The 18,250-nt window shown below is 40.8% G+C and overlaps 2 protein-coding genes across 2 annotated transcripts; both read right to left on the bottom strand.

Moving 5' to 3' along the window:
* Nucleotides 1-1,760: 1,760 nt before the first annotated feature.
* Nucleotides 1,761-7,209, bottom strand: LOC109774765 (uncharacterized). The gene is made up of 8 exons (XM_020333528.4): nucleotides 6,954-7,209; nucleotides 4,945-5,038; nucleotides 4,806-4,856; nucleotides 4,018-4,191; nucleotides 3,502-3,681; nucleotides 3,190-3,309; nucleotides 2,830-2,963; nucleotides 1,761-2,214 (listed from the first exon to the last, which is right to left on the bottom strand). The coding sequence occupies exons 1-8, from the start codon at nucleotides 7,091-7,093 to the stop codon at nucleotides 2,139-2,141; spliced, it is 969 nt and encodes a 322-aa protein (XP_020189117.1). The 5' UTR covers nucleotides 7,094-7,209; the 3' UTR covers nucleotides 1,761-2,138.
* Nucleotides 7,210-8,542: 1,333 nt separating this feature from the next.
* LOC109774764 (phosphatidylinositol 3-kinase, root isoform) lies at nucleotides 8,543-16,607 on the bottom strand. Its single transcript, XM_020333527.4, has 18 exons — nucleotides 16,303-16,607; nucleotides 16,121-16,208; nucleotides 15,133-15,229; nucleotides 14,838-14,996; nucleotides 14,529-14,738; nucleotides 14,132-14,310; nucleotides 13,685-13,832; nucleotides 13,389-13,484; nucleotides 12,378-12,513; nucleotides 12,113-12,234; nucleotides 11,822-12,016; nucleotides 11,534-11,704; nucleotides 10,567-10,704; nucleotides 10,264-10,418; nucleotides 9,597-9,740; nucleotides 9,362-9,506; nucleotides 9,100-9,260; nucleotides 8,543-8,985 (listed from the first exon to the last, which is right to left on the bottom strand). Exons 1-17 carry the CDS (start codon nucleotides 16,451-16,453, stop codon nucleotides 9,123-9,125), a joined length of 2,472 nt encoding a protein of 823 aa, XP_020189116.1. The 5' UTR covers nucleotides 16,454-16,607; the 3' UTR covers nucleotides 8,543-8,985; nucleotides 9,100-9,122.
* Between the last annotated feature and the right edge of the window lie 1,643 nt (nucleotides 16,608-18,250).

The raw sequence follows: 18,250 nt of genomic DNA, 5'->3' as shown, positions 1-18,250 counted from the left end.
GCATGTGTACCTTTTTTCTCTTTCGTTTTAGAGCATTGCTACACAGACGGCATTCCTTGCACGATTTATGGACGACAGAGCCAGCTGAGCCTTTAATCACATCTGATGCGTGGATTTGCACCGTTGGATCATCGGTCGTGCAAGCATCGTCCAAGGACTGTCGTTCGTTTTATCCATCGTCCCGGCCGGCGCGCAGATGCGGTCACGTCGCCCGTCGCGGCATCCATAAATCCATGGGTGAGTTTGGCCTGTGTCGCGTTGGCGCATGCATATGCCTCATGCGTCTTCTTTTACACACTCTTATGCTTTTGCCCATTCCTTTTTTCTTTCTCGTCCACGCATGGTACGTAACGTACGCACAGTCCTTTCTACGCGCACGTCATCCAAGAGGTACTAATACTTGGTAGTATAATTTTCTAAAAAAAAAACAACTGCGCATTTTATTTTATTTTGTATATATTAGTTTGCGCTACCGGACACACAGATACATGTATTTCTTTTTCTTTTGAATACGGTACAAACACAAACGCTCATATATACGCGCATACACTCACTCATATAAACGCATACTCCATTCCTATGAGCACCTCCGAGAGACAGAGCCAGCATATCATCTTGAGATTGACGAGGTCATCGTAGGCGCCTCGTAGTCGACGGAAATGTCTCATCCCACTAAAGACGCATCACCAAAAATCCTAAAATAAATTCAGAAAAATGCGAGGGACTTGAACACTGACGGCAGGGGATACCATTGTTCTCTTAACTATCTAACCACATGTACACACATGGTATGTCACCGAACTCTCCCTCACACACACACGAAAATCCTACGGATCGTGTACTAGGTGTGGCACCGATCCGAATCTTGAGTGGATCTTTAGTGAACTGAACGGAACAGAGCGATCTCATCCCTTACTACAGCGAAAGCACCCAACCCCTCCCCCTCCGCCTAGGCCTGCAGAGCTGCATCGGTCGCGTGTGACGGCGTAAATACGCGCCTCGCCACGCCGCCCATTAATACCCGTCACGCTTACACTTAACATCGATCCAGAGCGAGCCTGGCTTGGTCACATGCTCCTCGCTCGCTTGCTTGCTTGCAGCCGGCGTCGCTCTCGCCGGAAACGGAGCATGGCGGGAACGGAGAGGAGGGCGGCCACCGAAAGCAGCAGCCCGTCGCTTGCAGCAGCAGGTGGCTGATACTGTATCTACAGCAGCAGGTGGCTTTGTACATGTCGGAGTGTTTATTTGCCTATAACGCTACTCGCATAGCGTTTATTTGTATGGAGAGCAACTCTTGCTGATGCTTTGCTACCTCCCCAATGATTAACCAGATACCGACTTGACATACTGCTATTTTATATCATAATTAGTACGTACAAAATATTTTGCGTGTCCACTGGAGTGATCCATGTACCCCTTATTCTTAGATGGGGCCAGATTATGATAGCGTACAAAGATATAGCATATAGTTTGTACGCGAAATGCTACTCATTGCAGCTGTATACATTTTAGTTAGTCAAATTACAGACGCACTCGAGTATCTCATGATTTAGACAAAAGAAAAGGTGGAGGCACTATACTCAGCACACGGGTTTAGTTTAGTCTAATTAGCTCTCGATGCGGGTACGGCTCTACAATCTTTACATCACACCATCATGCGCCTGAAAAGCAACGGATGGCGATGCATCACTTGCCAGATTTCCAGGGTACCGTTTCATCATTATCCATCCATGCAGATTGCTCAGGAGAGAATTTCGGTGTGCTTCAACATCACAACAATGTGGGGCTTATATCTATTAAAAAAAGTGTGAGGCCAGCCATAACACAATAAAATCAGAGCACAAGCATCTAATGCACACTGGAATATCTCTCTTTAGGAACGAAAGAAACGCAACTAGCATAACCCCACCAAAGCTTGTATACACTGCATACAGCAAAAACCACACAGCAACAAAATTGGAGTGCCTGGGTGTACATGACACCGACACTGGATCGTCGGTTTACAAGACATATGGCATTCAGTTCTTCCTGTGTGAGAAAATACCTGCCCCCTTCTCAACCGTAAACCACCGCGAGCAATACAGATCACGCAGTCAGGGGTGGTGGAATCAAGATCTCGTCGACGGTGCACCTGTCGTTCAAGCACTGGTTTCGTTCTCTTTGAATATACGAGGAAGGATCTCGTGGATGGTAATGTCCAAGGGCTCAGGGCTCCTGCCAAAAAAAAGTGCCAAAGAAGAGGCATGGTACGCTATTAAAGCTTGTGATTACCATAAAGGGCAGGCAAGAGTGATGGTTATCCAACAGGTTGCGAAAGCAACCCCAAAGGCATCAACTCAAGGTTGTAAAGTACTCAGCGGTGCAACAGCAGATGCATCTAAAGTTCACAAGAAAGGTGTTGTTGAGCATCACAAGATTGCATGCGTAACGGGGTACATGCCAGCTAAAATGGAAGGTTAGCAGTTTCCTTTATAAGCATGTAGAAATACCAGTAGACTTCTAGAAGAATATCCATGTGAGTGCATTATGTTCGTATCCTGGGTTGCTTGAGTCTTGCTAACGAAAATTAATAATGTGGTGGTACAACTAGTTGATTATTTGATTGCCGTGTTGACTTGCTAATGCTGTCGATGCTTATCCTGAATTTAAGAGGAATCTTAAAGGATCAGCAAAACTTTAGCACAAGCAACATTAATAAATAGGCAATCATGACAACAGGAGCTACAATAGAGACATATTCGGATAAGATTTTGACTTGACAGCTTTCAAATTGCCAAGTCACAGGTAGATGAATATACACGGATCTTTGGACTGAAGAAGGAGAATTACCTGCACAATGCTCGTCCCTTCTCTGTTGTGCTAGCAACAAACCATATCTTCCGTAAAATTGGTGATTCAAATTGTACAAAGAACCCATCACTCTGGTCAAGCTTCCATTTTCTTGATCCTTGCCCTTTCCAGACCTGCATATGACGGGTCATGTTAGACTCATCTTGTACTCCCTCTGTAAAGTAGTGATCTAAATGCTCTTATATTTCTTTACGGAGGGAGTACATTCTAGCACCAAAGATACCATGCATGCTATCATTACTTATCAAGGATGAAACAAACTGAATACCGGTTCAAGGGACACAACATCACACTATGGAAATGCAGATCACACCAACACAGAGAAGAGGTGAATCGAACCTGTGGATAGGAGATGATGCTCTTAGGTGCTACCATACAGGCAGCCTTTGAAAAAGACTCCTCAGAGTATTGCCGCAAATATGCGAAGCAACTGCCATGGGTATGGGGTGACTCAAAGGCCTACCAGAAAAGAGAGCACATAAGTGTTGATAAGTCAAAAATTTGGGATATAAGTTATAATGGTAAAGAAACAAATAGATATCTCAAATAAAACCAGATCCTTTGTACTATAAAACTTAAGGATTTTCCATTGCTTATGCACCGTATAAGTTTGAGAAGCAGCAAACAAAGAGTCCTGAAGCAGCATAATACCTTCTCAATGTTAACCACTGGGGCATATTTTTCAGTGTCAGTCTTCTGATCATCAAGAAGAAAATTGACCTTAGCATCCACCTTTCCTGTGTCATGCCAAACCTTTATCGCTGATTCAATCACACTGATAACAAATGAGAATATATTTTGTCCCATTTCTCCATCTCCATACTTTGTAACCTGCAATAGAAATACATAAATCATGAAACATACATGACAGGCCATGTTTTGTCTACAACAGATGTCAATATCTTCTGTAATTTATGCAACAATCAAACTCATAACATTAAATTTTTATGCAGGTGATATAATCTACAACGTGCATCTGTATACATATTTGAATTTTGAGAAGAGTATTCAAGTGCATCTGAATTGGAATGCTAGAAGTGTAAAAACATGAAATTAAATAAAAAGAAATTGAAAAAACTATTCATGGACTGCCTTGCTGATAAAACTTCTTGGTTCCTGTTTCCGCACTTTTATGAGGGTAGCAATGGCTGCAATAAAAAAACTCACCAGCTCCTTTTTCAATGACTGCAAGTTCTTCCCGATGTCAATATTGGAACGCAGGTTCTCCACATCAACAGCTCGCTTCTGTTCCCTTGCTAACTGAGTAAGCCTCTTGATCTTTCTCGCGACTTCTGTATTTTGTGGATTGTGCTGCAAAGCTATTTGAAAAGCAGATATTGCCTGCACGAGAACATAACGTAACATAATCTTAGTTATGAATTTAACACTGGTTCATCTCAATACATATACAGTTTGAGCAGATACTTTCCAGATTTCGGTCAGATAAAGGAGAACATGGGCCATAGTTAAACAATTTGTCCACAAAAAACAGGCTTCGTAAGTGGATGCATGCAAACAGCAACAATAAAGGAATGCCATTGTATGGTTCATATAAAACCTCAACACAAAATAATCACATTCAAGAACAAGATGCATCTTATATTTTTTGGAACAATAGCAAGTATAACGTAATATAGTGAAATAGACAACATTTTCAAAAAGCTTAAGACCTTGGTTCACCCATTATTTATCAATTTCACCACAAAGGGTATCAACTGAGTAGTCATCTGATCTACATCCTCAGATCTTTATTTTTCATACTTGCAATCAATAGAAACACTACTTAAAGCACGAATTTTTTAATGTGATTGTTTCTCAACTTGCTACAACATAGTTGACATGGACACTTGGTCAAAGTGTACACTTTGCGGAACGTTAAGGAAAAAGAGAGGGTGTGACCAAATCCCTCTCCCCCGTCGATCAAAAGTAGCAAGTCATTTGCCTTTTACTCTAACCTCCTCATACTGCTCCATGGCCTCCAAAACACATCCTTTCCTGAAATAACCCTGTATTGTGGAAGAAGTTAGGCTGTAAAGCCTGATAGCAAAATAAATGACAGTAGGTGAAGCAGAGTGCGATTTGGCATTTCTATACCTTCTCCCATTCTGGTTTCAGTTTTATTGTCGTCTCAGCATCAGCAAGTGCCTTATTAAGCTTAACCAGCTGCAGAAATGCAGCAGCTCGGTTGCTGGCAGTGATTTAAATAAAAAAGATATCAGAAGTTTCCAAAAAGTTTATTTCAATAAAATCAATACATCACAACTCTCCAACTTAATGCCTGCTTTTTACTACTTGAAAGTTGGCTTGGCTCTCAGACCTTTTTCTTTTTCTTTTGAGATTTCAGACCAATTAATTTGACACCTGCTTAGCGGCATAGATACCCTCCAGTTGCCGTTGCCAAATTTTGTCAGCTTTAAGAAGACAACACAATCATTCTTAACTCTGTTTTTGGCTAGCAAATAAGGCCTCCCAAATCGTTTGATTATTGTAAGCCTAGAAAAACATTGTCAATAATAGATTCCAACTTAACTTCTCAAATAGAATTTACCGAATGATTTGTTTAGAACACATTGCATAATTGATTGCTTCCTTAATCTATATACGCAATAACAGATCCTCCTCGCTTCCCTCTATGTAGTTCCATTGCCTGCCCCTCATGATTGGATGGTTTAGGATTCAGTATCTCTACCTGACGTCTGGGAGAATATCTGGCGCACCAGGTGACCCAGTCCCGGTTGGCATCCTTTAAAGTTTCAAAATTTTCTGAAAACTATATACATGACACAGATAATATTGATACCTAACATGTCACAAAATTTCAAATCAACATTCATAACACAGGTCAAGATTTCCTTTTGACAAATTTAACTCTGAATAGTACCTAATGTAAGGCTGTAAAAATGGCCTATTATCAATATTGGTACCAAATTTATTAGTTTTGTTTTCTGAGTTATGTTGTGAATTTCTGTCAATAATAGATCCCAACTTAACTTCTCAAACAGAATACCGAATGATTTGTCTAGCACACATCACATGACATGATTGATTGCTTCCTTAATCTATATGCAATATCAGATCCTCCTCATTTCTTTCAATGCAGTTTCATTGCCCGCCCCTCGTGATTGGATGGTTTAGGATTCAGTCTCTCGCCTAAGGGCTGAGGTGCTGACTGCCTAAACCAGTTAGTAGGGTTGCTTAACTTTCTTCCACACTCATTCTCACCGATCATCATGTGCCTCATATAGTCATATTGCAATCTATGTCAAACAGGCAAAGTGTGGGTTTATGATAGAATCAACAGCACTGATTCCACAACAACAACAGCATGTAAGGTATAACCTAATCATAACCGGCTATGCGAAGTAAGGACTCTTAGAATGCTTATACATTACAACTGAAGAAGTCACATCTTCTTGCTTGGAGCAAAAGGTGCTGGGAATAGAAGGTTTCCCTACATTTGTGAATATTAGTTGCATCCAGAAGTAAATCCTCCCAAGGCAATGATAGAAAGAATATTTTCTCAGCCTTGACTTGTATAACAGGTACTTTGGAAATGGTTTGTCTTGTAACCTGCAGCAGGGTAGAGCACAGCAAACACTGTGCATCGATGGGCTGGGCTATATCGCAGGAATATGAATAATCGCTAAGATCGGATTATTGGAAGCATACAAGCTAATTTCCATTGACATCGAAACAACCACACGGAAGGCTTATTAGCTGTTAATGTAGTTTCAACACCAATACAGCTATTTAAGTCCAAAGCTCCAGAACTTAGGCCTCCTTTGATCCATAGGATACGAATAGGAAAACCATATGAAATGAGATGGCATATGTCTCAATTCCTGTAGGAAAAGAGATGCCATTTGCAATCCTCGCCAGGCGGCAACACGCAAATCAAACCTCAGGGCACATCGATCCCAAAGCCTAAATCCACAACACCGCAACATATGTGCTAACGCCGCGCATTTCCTCATCCCAGCTGACCAGCTGACCAAACAAGCGCACGCACGATCTCAACTCATCCCCGCCCGAGGAGATCGATCAGAGCAGTAGGGTTTCGCGCACTGAACGAGCGGAGATGGGAAGGGAGGGAGAGGGGGCACCTGTAGAGGGTGGGGTTGTCGGAGTCGAGCTTGATGGCCTGCGTGTAGAGCGCGGCGGCCTTGAGGTAGTTCCCCGACTTGAACTGCTCGTTCCCCTGGTCCTTGAGCTCCGCCGCCCGTCCACCGCCTCCGTCCGCCATCGCCGCCGCCGCCGCCGCCGAGAGTTACAGGGGTTAGGGTTTTGGGGTCGCGAGCTCCTCGTCTTCTTTCAGTTTTTGTCCTCCTTTTTTTTCCTCGGCCAAGAAAGCACGTGTCTAGTTTTGCCTCTCTTTTTTTTTCATTTTCTAACACATACACACCCATACATCGAAAGTGTGCACTGGATAGCAAGTAGCCATGGAGTTTAAATTCTAAAAAAAACATGGAGCTGCAAATTTTGAACTGGATTCAGATTGCAAGCTTCTTTTATATTACTCCATTCGTTCAAACTTACAAGAAGTATTTGGTTTATCGAGTTCAGTCTTGACTACAAAGTATTGATACGACTCGGAACATTGCGTATCGTCAACATCGCTGCCGCACAAGTCACAAGATAGCAACCGGCATCGCCTGCCGATATCCTGCTAACCACAATTCCATTACACAGGGAATTCATAAAAGGAATGAAGGTCTTCCAAAGCGACGTCCCAAGAAGGTGACGAGGTGGGACAAGATGCCCATCGTCCAATCCAAAGAGTTGGATCATAGGGTTTCACCTGCAAACCACGAGGCCGGTTCTCGAGAGGTATTGGGGCTCCACAGTGATGCATGTCACCCGAAGGGGAGACCATCATCGCGCTTCTATCCTTGGCACCTTTACAGGGTAAGGTAGAACAACTCTTCTAGCACCTTGCCCCCCCCCCCAAACAACCCCAAGAAAACCACCACCCTGGCATGGAGTGTCCAAGTTTTCATGGGCTAGCCCCCCCACTCCCCCCCCCCCCCCTCGTTTGGGAATGATGGGGATGCCGTCAGCGTGTCTCCTATTGTCGACAGCCAACAGCGAACGCTGCAGGGATTTGTCGCCCCAGGGACGAATCAAATGGTTTAGAACTTGAGATCCTAGGCCAAGCTACCGACAGACCAAGGCAACAAATGTGCGAAATTTGTTTTTTCATGTGTTGTTCTTTACACAAAGTTTCTTAGCTACTATTTGCCTACCCGCCGTGAGTAAAACGGGTTGCTTGTGATAAGATTCTTAGCTATTTGCCTGCCTGCCGTGAGTGAAACGGATTGTTTGTGATGAGACAAGCAAGTCGGCCGTCAATCTAATTTGTTGTAGTGTTGGTAGTTATGATTATTGCTATTCGCTCCGATCTATATTAATTATCACTGTTTTCATACTTATTTCTATGCACTATGTACGCAAGGGAATAATGTGCTCTCTTGCTTATGCTCTTCTGAGATTTTGTTATCCCCCTGAGTCAAACAACGCCAAGCACTTTCACCAGATCATTCGTCGTCTTCTCTGTTTCAAGATCCTTCCAAATCCAACAATCCGTATTCACCAACTTTTTTTTTCTCAGAGAAGAAACAATGACTTGGCATGAGCCATGAGTCAAGGCCAGTTTCGAAACAATGACTTGGCATTAGCCATGAGTCGAGGCCAGTTTCAGATGAGAGATCTTCATTATCTGCGAAAAAATATCTCACGAAATTTTCTGGATAGCAACAAATGAGCACTCTATTGTTTGGTAAACTAGAATAAGCGCCCGCTTGTTACATTTTTTTCCTAGGCTTATATCAACACATTGCCACCACATATTATATATGCCGAATTACATCACACATAGACCAAGTTAAATGCTAGCATGTTCACAATTTTGCACTTCACAGTCTTTGTTAATTACATCACACACAAGACGATTTACATGAAGAAGACATATTCACAAGTTTGCATTTCGTAAGTTAGAAGTATCCAACGGGGAAATAAAGTATGTGTGCTCATTTGTCCGTTGTTTCCCCGTTATGCTGTAAATCTATCGCATTCGTCTCCTCTTAACATTCAGTCTCTGCTTGACATCTGTTGTTATTTGTTAATAGTCCGTTGCAGCTGGTGAAGATTAAATAAAAGAGTGGAGGTCATCAGTGGCCATTGCAACTTTGCAAGAGCATGTTATTATGCGATAATATCATGTCAACAGCCAGACATCATCACCAAACTCACCCTATACAAACAAGGAGAAGTGGTCATCGCCAATATTGAGCCCATCTATGGATGGTCTCAACCATTTGAGGGAACAACGCGCTGACACTGTCGTTGATAAGACCCTGGAAGAAATGTATAGCCTCCTCATCGTCCAGATCCAGCCGGAATTTCTCCTGAACCTGATCAATGCACACCATAAAAGGGGGAAACGGTATGGGATTATAGGCTGCTCTGCTCTTTGTGAAGAAAAAAAATCCACTCATAAAACCAATTTAATTACCTTAAGGGTCGCATTTTCCTCGGTAGAGATATCTGGAATACTCGATCTTTCCATCAACGTGAATAGATTCAATATAAGGCTGCTGTTATTCCTTAAAATGTTGTATGCTTCACAGCAGTAGGACTTGAATCTTGTATAGTATTGGCTGAAATCCAAAAGGCAAGTTGCAGCGATTCAAAGAGCTGTAGCAAATGAATAATAATTCAAGTATTGACAGAACGGATCAACAAATTACCTTTCCGTGCCACCCATGGCCTCGACCATTTCTTTACATAGTTTCATTGGAGGTGGAAATGGCTTTGGATCTCGACCCAGAATAAAACCGAAGTCCACATGGAAAAGGCACCCGTCATCTCTTATAAGAAGATTATCTAGATGCCTAGAGAGAAATAGAGAGGGAGGGGAAATCAGCAATTTGTTATTCCTCGCAAACTGCATATAGCTCATGTAGACAAATGGACTGGAAAAAAAGAACTGGATGCCATTGTCAGCCAACCAGATCCTTGCTATTGATAAAAGTTTCTATAGAAATACCCCGACAATAGACAGATTACAAGAATGAGGAGCATTTCATCTTGTTGGCGCTATAAATCAGAATATCGGTCACAATTAATAAACACCTAGTTGAGCTATATAATCCTTACAAAATGGTACACGAAAAACAACCATACTCATCGCTGAACAGTAATCAAGAAAAATAAAAATGAAGTGGGGCACTCAAATAAATTCAGTTTCCTCTAAATGAAAATGAATGGAGTTGGACATGCAGCATCACAGTTGAAGATTGCTGAATGTACAGAAAACTGAAATAAATGCTTCTGTATATTCATTTCTAAGCATAAAGGATTAGCTATCCTGATTCTTATACAGATATGGAGTACTTAAAAAGAGAAGGCACCAACCTGTCTCCAACACCCATAATGTATGTAATGACAGAGTAACCAGCACAACTTTTTATAAAAGTTTCCAAGCATTGGGCAGTTATACCAAAAGGACCATCTTCATCAGGATGGAACTTTTGCAGGTAACTTGTAATACTGCGATGTTCTGATATAATCTGCGAACAAACAACAATTTAAATCAACAAACTACTTCAGAATGAATCTACAATATGTAGAAAATTTTGTTACAGCGTAAAACATAACCAGTCTTCTAAAAACCGACATTAGCTACTGGCTTCCATGATCTTCAAATACTCAAATTACCTGTGCAAGCGGGCTGGAAGGAATGAATTCAACCATCCCTTCATCCTGTCCAGTTGCAAGAACTTGGTATGGAGTAAGGTGCAAGTCCATGTTTTCTAGTTTGAGCAATCGGTCCATTAAAGAGACCATTTGAATGACCTACAAAGTGAATCACGAATTAGTCATGATATCTCTACCTTCCATACAAGTAGGTAGGTACTGAGATGTACACTGAGACCAATATTTAAATAATAGCACAAGAATGGTCACCATATCTTTAAGCATCTATATGCTGCATGTTGCCTCGTATGCAGCTCCACTATTGTAAAAAGGATGTATCTATTTATACAATGACATGGTGCCTATGCTAAACATAGGCTATCTATGCATTGAAATTTACATATACATGCACCACAAAAACAGGAATGTGATATGCAGCTCATGGTTAGTACTCTTGTAGGAACTATAACCACCGTATTCTCAACATGACTGAGTAACACAGAAGAGCGACCTAAGATCAATGCTTAAGCAGAAAGTGTCACTGATTTAAAACAATGATTGGACACAGTTATGTGCCTTTGAAAGAAGACTCAAGTCAGCATGCAATCACATACAATGCGTAATGTTCAATTTTTTTATACTCCCTCCGTTCCCAAATATAAGTCTTTTTAGAGATTCCAACAAGTGACTACATACGGAACAAAATGAATGAATCTACACTTTAAAATATGTCTACATACATCCGTATGTTGTGGTCCATTTGAAATGTCTAAAAAGACTTATATTTAGGAACGGAGGGAGTAGCTTAAGTGGCAAGTTAGCAAGGATTGAAGATATGACTGGCCTGCTTCAAAGGAATATCACAATGTAACCACTAGTTCAGAATGTAAGATCCAGTATGTAAAGATGGTGATACATGCCGACATACAGACTATAACAAAAGCCAAAAATGATTTCCACTGAATGAGAATCAGACTTGAATAATTACCAATTGATCCTGGCGGAGGTCATCACCCTTTTTGAAAATCATCTTGGACGTTCCCCCATTTGCCGTCTTAAATGTAAGGCGCAATGGAATTAAGGAACTCTTGAATATAGATGACTCTTGAGGCACAACACCAGTAAGGAGAAGTGTAGGTGCTAATGGTGAACGAATTGGCTGGAAAGGATTTATCAGAATTAGTCAATCCAAGCAACTAAGACAAGTTAATCTACACAATCCTTGTTTTTCTAGCATTGAAGAACAGTAAATGTAAGCATTTGTAACAAGTTTTACCTCATCAAAGTGGGTAAGCTCACTGTGAACTCCTGATAACAACTGTCTCAGTTTCTCGATTTTCTTTTCTGCATTACCACGAGTATTTCTTACATCCTTCATAATAGAACATAATTGAGCAGTGAGTTCCGTTTGACGTGATAAACTCTGCCACAGTCGAAACCCATCTTCATCCCCATCCTCCCTAGCAACCATCTGTTAACAGAAACAATGGTACATAATGAAAGATTAGGTATCAGGAACAGGAACGATAGAGCTAATATGATGTGTCCAAAAAGGAAGGGAACATACTTTCATCATTTCATCTTCAAGCATGTCATACGTACTGTAGTATCGTTTTGCATATGCATGATCATGGAGCTCAACAACCACATACCAGCGAAGGAAACTAGCAATTTCAATGTTTGATAAAGCTGAAATGGACAAAAGATCATAACGCATGCTTGAGTTTTCTCAGTAGTCACATAACAAAGAAATACTGATCCAGTAACCGGATGTGACAAATGGACTCATGATCACATTCATTGTAGAATTTAATTAGAAGGATAGATCATACCGCGGTTTACAAGAAAGTGTGCCAGACGTGACTTGTCTGATCGTTCAAATCGAAGGGCTTGCACTAACTGGAGTAAGTAGCATTGCAATTCTTCATCATCAGCCCTTTCAAGTACGCTCACAGCATAAGCACGGACCTTTGCACAAAAAATACAACTTAGGATATAATATTTAGGAGGGCATGAGATGATAAAATCTGTCATCCAGATTCGAATGGACTAGTTACTCGATCATTGCTTAGTTACTAAGAGGTGGGAGAATCTTCTATAACCTTAAGAAAACCTTTTTGGTCGGAAAGAAAAATGTGCTAGTAGCGGTGCAGGAGAAAGTTATTTTAAAGAAGGTTAAGAAATGAAAGCTCACAGGCTAAAATAGAAAAAACTCATGTTTGTACTCCAGGTAAGAAGCCAGCAGCGCCGGTAATATTTTTCATATACCATGCCAATCCCAAACACAGAATAGGACGACTACATAAATCTAGTATACAAGACAAAATGAGCAGACGGTGTCTCTACTGCACCAGAGCAAGCGATATATGAGAGAAGTATGTGTAAGTGATGGCAAAACTGAATAAACAGACCCGACAAAAGGAACACACGTCTTCTAGATGTCATACCAACGTTTTTTCAAAAAAAAAAATCTAGAATGGGAATTGCATAATTATTAGTGACTACTACCTCCGTCCTGGTTTATTAGTCCTCCTTGTAGTTTGGGTCAGACTTTGACCTTTGATTTAATACACTAAAAATAGTATAATTGAAAACCTCTTTCAGATATGAATCCAACAATATAAGTTTTGTGACATACAACTTATAATTTGTAGTCAAATCTACGGTCAATGTTTGGCACAAAATACGAAGGGGACCAACAAACCCGGGCGGAGGTAGTAATTCAGTTAACAGAATAAAGGGCAACAAACAAAAGCCTCTATCAATGAAAGAGCAATACAAAAACAACCTCACATACATTTATTAAAAACAGAAGCATGGACAGAGGTGCCTAGATAGCTTACTTCCTCGCTTTTAAAATCTGATGAGAGAAGCTCTAATGCATCAGCCACATCAATTGTTTCCCACTTTCCAATCAATTCAACAGCTTGTTTAGCTTCCTGCCCATTATAACATACTAAACATAAGAAGCTGCAAGATAATTTATAAATTAGATCGAGGTATGTGGATTTAGTATCTCCAAAAAATTAAACAGTCTGCCAGGTCCTTTAGAGCACATGCAAGCAAAGAAATCCCCTGGTTTCCTCTGGTGCACATATGAAGTATGACAATCAATTGAGATATTGGTATTTTTACTAACTTGGATATCGCTCCAATCCACTGAGCGAAGAAATTTTGTAAGAGCTTTCTTCTCAGACATCAAAGAGAAACGGAATTTCCACACCAATTGCTTCTCATCTGGTAGTATAGTCCGTGTAGGAGGACATTTGATGATTCTTTGAAGCGACCTGCCCACAAAGCACAAAGTTATTTAACTAGAAACCGACAATTGTATATTCCTGTTAAGCTAAGCACCTGGTCTGTGCTTCTTGCCACTTCTGATTCATGCAGGTAACATAAAAATGTGTTTGCCTCATTAATTCATTTGAGAAAATCAAGATATTAGCAACCATTGAAATTAGCAGCATTCATCATGGGACTTTCTATTCTCTGAGTGCTACTACAGCGTGATGGTGGTACCACATGAAGATCATAAGGTGACGGGGAAACAACAAACGAAACAAAACATACTGCAGTTTGCACTCACTTTCGCTCATTTGAGCTTGGTTTCAGATCTTTATCAATTATTCCACGAGTCAAGCTCCTGGCAAGCTTTAACTGCTTGTGCTCAGATGGGTTGGTTCGTCCAAGTTCAGGATCCCACACGGTAACAAGCTCGTTTGATAATGATACAGGGGTTGGTGCATAGAAATTCGCTCCAGATTCCTGAGCAGGAAAAAAATCAGAGTAGAATTTTTCGTGAACATTACTATATTTCTTGCATTTAAACAAATATCAGATTACTCAACATTTCAAAAAGAATTTTCTTTCTCCTTTATCTATGAATAGTTACCAGAGAATGAAAAGAACACACAGATGAAAAAATGGTAACATGCAGAATGAAAAGAAGACACATAGAAACTGAACGGAGAATCGATGTTAACCTGGAAGACAACTCTGTGTTCAAAACTACAGAATTCAACAACTAGGCTCGGGAAAGAATTCTCCAGCCTTTCACACTCCTTCTCCTTGACTTTGTCGATCGCACTGAAGGCCAGACGGTCCAGCCAATCCACATGCTGTATCTGCCCTCTCTCGTACTTGTTAACGAGCCTCTCCAACCGCTCAATTTCCCCTCGCTCATTCTTAGGAACCTACAGGTACTAACCGATACGAAAAGTTAATCTCGCCTTGAGGTGATAGAAGCAAACAACAGACGCAGAGATTGATGATCCTAAAAAAAGGTTGCCCACCTTGCCAGGGGTTGTGGTAGGTACTCTTCCGTCTGCCTCCTTTTGGGGCCATAGCTGCAGCTTCTGCTTCCCTGTTTTAAGCTGTTTCTTGCTGTTGAACAGAAATATAGTGGCCCCACCAACAACACTTTTGCCCTCACCAGACGACACATCCCAAACCTACATCAATCAACAATACAAAAGCACAGTTCAAAAGTCAAACAACATACTAACGAGTTATATCAACCTGTCAAGATAGTTTTGTTTTGTTATAATTCAAAATCATCGAAGTCCGTGATAGATATAGATGGTATACCGTGAATGCGAGCTGCGCGAGGGAGGTTAGGTCCCTGTATTTGGTGCACAGCGTGATGAGTTCATTCCAGCAGTACGGCGGTCCTGACGATTCGAGCCTGGAACCAAGGTTACAAGAAGTTACTAATGGTGGCGATGTGAATAAGAGGTAATTGCATACTTCTGGTTGGTAAGTAACGGAATAATGACGATATCATATTAGATCTGTAGTTTCTGGGTTGCTACAGTACAACAATAACCTAACCTGCTGGCTGCTGTCCTCTTCAATACTGTATGAAATGTATGCCATTCCAAATCCTTTTAATTGTTTTTACTAAATATGCTTACTGCTCACCATTATTGAAACACTTTTTATTGCCTGAAATTTATTCATTTATCCATCCTCACATAATTACCTTATGTTTTTTATGCCTACATCTAGGAAGGAGAAATCACAAGTTAATTAAAAAATTTAAGGTGTGAAATTCTCTCCTGAGTGACCTCTAGATGTACTTTTAGCACGCTTCAGTGTGCAATCGCTCCAATGCTTTTGTCACTTCCCAGTAAATCTTTTATTAACTCCCTTTTTAGATTAAAAGAACTTTTTTCGTGCGAATTTTTTAGCTTAAAAGATTGAATTTGCAGCTTCCAAATTGTGCTGTTCTGAATCAACACTTCCCATTACTGACAGATGGAATCGTCCAAGTTTTGCTTAATGAGCTTGCATCATAATTAGGCAAAAGTAAAATTATTCCCCGTTCCATTTACTTCAACACGGCTGTCTTCAGCTGTGCTATCTAGGCATAGCATACTGATTTTTCATTTGTGCTTTCTGAACACCTTGGCTATTTTACGGGCCTTGGCTATTTCAGTTTACCAAATTTATTCCAGGAGAATTTATCTTAGATTCCAACTTCACATTTAACAAATTTTATTCATCCACGGGTTTCTGGAGATCATCTAGTCAAGTACATACAAATCATAGGAGAGACGGGACAGAGCGAGAGTACCTTGTGTTGACGGGAAGGCCGAACTGGATGCCGTCGATGTAGAGCTTGCACTCGACGAAGAGCTCCGAGACCTTCTTGTCGAGACCATCTGCCAGGAAGCAGAGAAGAAAGGTCAGAAGTGAACACAAGAGAGATTTGGGGATGAGGGGAGAGGGGGCAGGGGAGGGAGTGCGAGTGAGCGCCTTGAGCGGGGGGCGGGATGGGGGCCTGGAGGACGCGGAAGGTGAGGGGGAGGCTGATGTCGCAGGACAGGAAGAAGCGGAACTCGCTGCTGTTGGTGCTTCCCGCCCCCGCCGCGCTGGTCCTGCTGATGCCGACGGCCGCCGCCGCCATGGACGGCCGGCGAGCGGAGGTGGGAAATCGAGGGGCACGGAGAGGTCCGGCCGGCGAGGAGGTTTTCTTTTTTTTCGGGGGGAACGCGGCGAGGAGGTGGCGTGCGGGCGGAGAAGGAGACGGACGGAGAAGTGTTGTAGACGGAGATGATGGAGGGGACAGAGGACTCCTGGGGCGGGCCGGGCCTGCCGTAATCAGTCCGCACGAAAGTACAATAGCCCAGAAGCGGCCTTGATTGGCTCGCCACTTCACTTTTCATATTTTTTTCTAAACAAATACGAATACGAATACGTATGCATATCGAATGTTACTCCAATATATGAATATGTATCGGATGTTTACTTGATTCGAAAAGGATATGAATAATAGCGATATATCATTTAAAGAAAATAAGTCAATAGCTATGTGACACAAAATAATCAAATTGCAATATACAACAAGTCAATGATGGACAGGTTTATGAATAAATTCTACTATAATGCATAACTATTCCTAAGTTTAATCAGATAATAAAGTAAAATTGACAACTTGTTAGGCTATTATGTTGGATATTGGCATATTGAACTAGAATTGCTTAAATTAGCTCGTGAAATTTTATCGGGATACAGACATATCCACTTCCATGTTCATATTTGTGTTAAAGTTCCGTACCATGTTTGTGTTTGTATTTTTCAAATATATCCGGGTATCTTCCATAACATGTTTGTGTTAGTATTTTCCGTATCAGTGGTCACATGTACTACTATATTGGTTCTACAATATCACATGGTGGTGCTTCTTTTTTCTAGGTGGTGGGAGGGTGCACGGGATTGATATGTTTTTATAGAACGGTTGTTGCTGATTGATTTGCAAAATCGTTGTCCCATTCAAAATCGTAAACCAAATCCAAAATTGAATACGTCAATTGAATGAAAGAGCTTCAAAATTAGCGAACATAGTGAATTAAAAGAATTGAATATGAGGGCTTGAGAAAGAGTTAACCCGGTCAAAATTGGTTGACCCAATTCTAAATTGAATGCTTCAATTAATTGTGAGGCCGTAAAAATTAGGAAGCATATTGTATAATGTTAAAAAATTGAATGAGAGAGCTTTGAGAAATTGTTGACCCGGCCAAAAATCAGGTGACCCAATTCTAATTGAAGACCTCAATTGAATGTGGGCTCTTTAAAACTAGGGAGCTTAGTGTTATAGAATATTTCCTAAACAAATACGAATACGAATACATATGCGGATCGAATGTTGCTCCAATATACAAATATATATCAGATGCTTACTTGATTCGAAACAGGTACGAATAATAGTGATATATTATTTAAAGAAAATAAGTGAATAGCTAAGTGACACAAAATAATCAAGTTGCAATATACAACAAGTCAATGATGGACAAGTTTATGAATAAATTCTACTATAATGCATAATTATTCCTAAGTTTAATTAGATAATAAAGTAAAATTGACAGCTTGTTAGGCTTTTATGCTGGATATTGCCATGTTGGGCTAGGATTGCTTAAATTAGCTCATGAAATTTTTATCGGGATACAGATATATCCACTTCCATGTTCATATTTGTGATAAACTTTTGTACCATGTTTGTGTTTGTATTTTTCAAATATATCCAGATATCTTCCATCCCATTTTATTTCATACGTGGATGTTTCAAATACGAATAGGCATGTTCTTAAATACAAACATCAGTTATTTATATTTATCCACTGCCACTTTCCACCCTTACCTTCAGGAACAAAAGAAGGTTTTGGCGAGGAAAAAAGCCTATGACATTTGTGTGTGGTTGCAAGTA

The sequence above is a fragment of the Aegilops tauschii genome, chromosome 5 (assembly GCF_002575655.3).
Source record: "Aegilops tauschii subsp. strangulata cultivar AL8/78 chromosome 5, Aet v6.0, whole genome shotgun sequence".
In the NCBI taxonomy this organism is placed as follows: domain Eukaryota; kingdom Viridiplantae; phylum Streptophyta; class Magnoliopsida; order Poales; family Poaceae; genus Aegilops; species Aegilops tauschii.
This window is presented reverse-complemented; position numbering and strand designations above follow the sequence as displayed.

Excerpts from the sequence above, each read along its gene's own strand:
- LOC109774764 (XM_020333527.4), bottom strand. The coding sequence starts at position 16,453 with ATGGCGGCGGCGGCCGTCGGCATCAGCAGGACCAGCGCGGCGGGGGCG. Across the intron at positions 10,705-11,533 it reads ACCTCCGCCAGGATCAATTG|GTCATTCAAATGGTCTCTTT; the intron begins GTAATTATTCAA and ends TTCACTTTGTAG. Across the intron at positions 9,741-10,263 it reads ATTATGGGTGTTGGAGACAG|GCATCTAGATAATCTTCTTA; the intron begins GTTGGTGCCTTC and ends ATTTCTCTCTAG.
- LOC109774765 (XM_020333528.4), bottom strand. The coding sequence starts at position 7,093 with ATGGCGGACGGAGGCGGTGGACGGGCGGCGGAGCTCAAGGACCAGGGG. Across the intron at positions 5,039-6,953 it reads GACAACCCCACCCTCTACAG|CAACCGAGCTGCTGCATTTC; the intron begins GTGCCCCCTCTC and ends AATCACTGCCAG. Across the intron at positions 3,682-4,017 it reads AGTCATTGAAAAAGGAGCTG|GTTACAAAGTATGGAGATGG; the intron begins GTGAGTTTTTTT and ends TTTCTATTGCAG.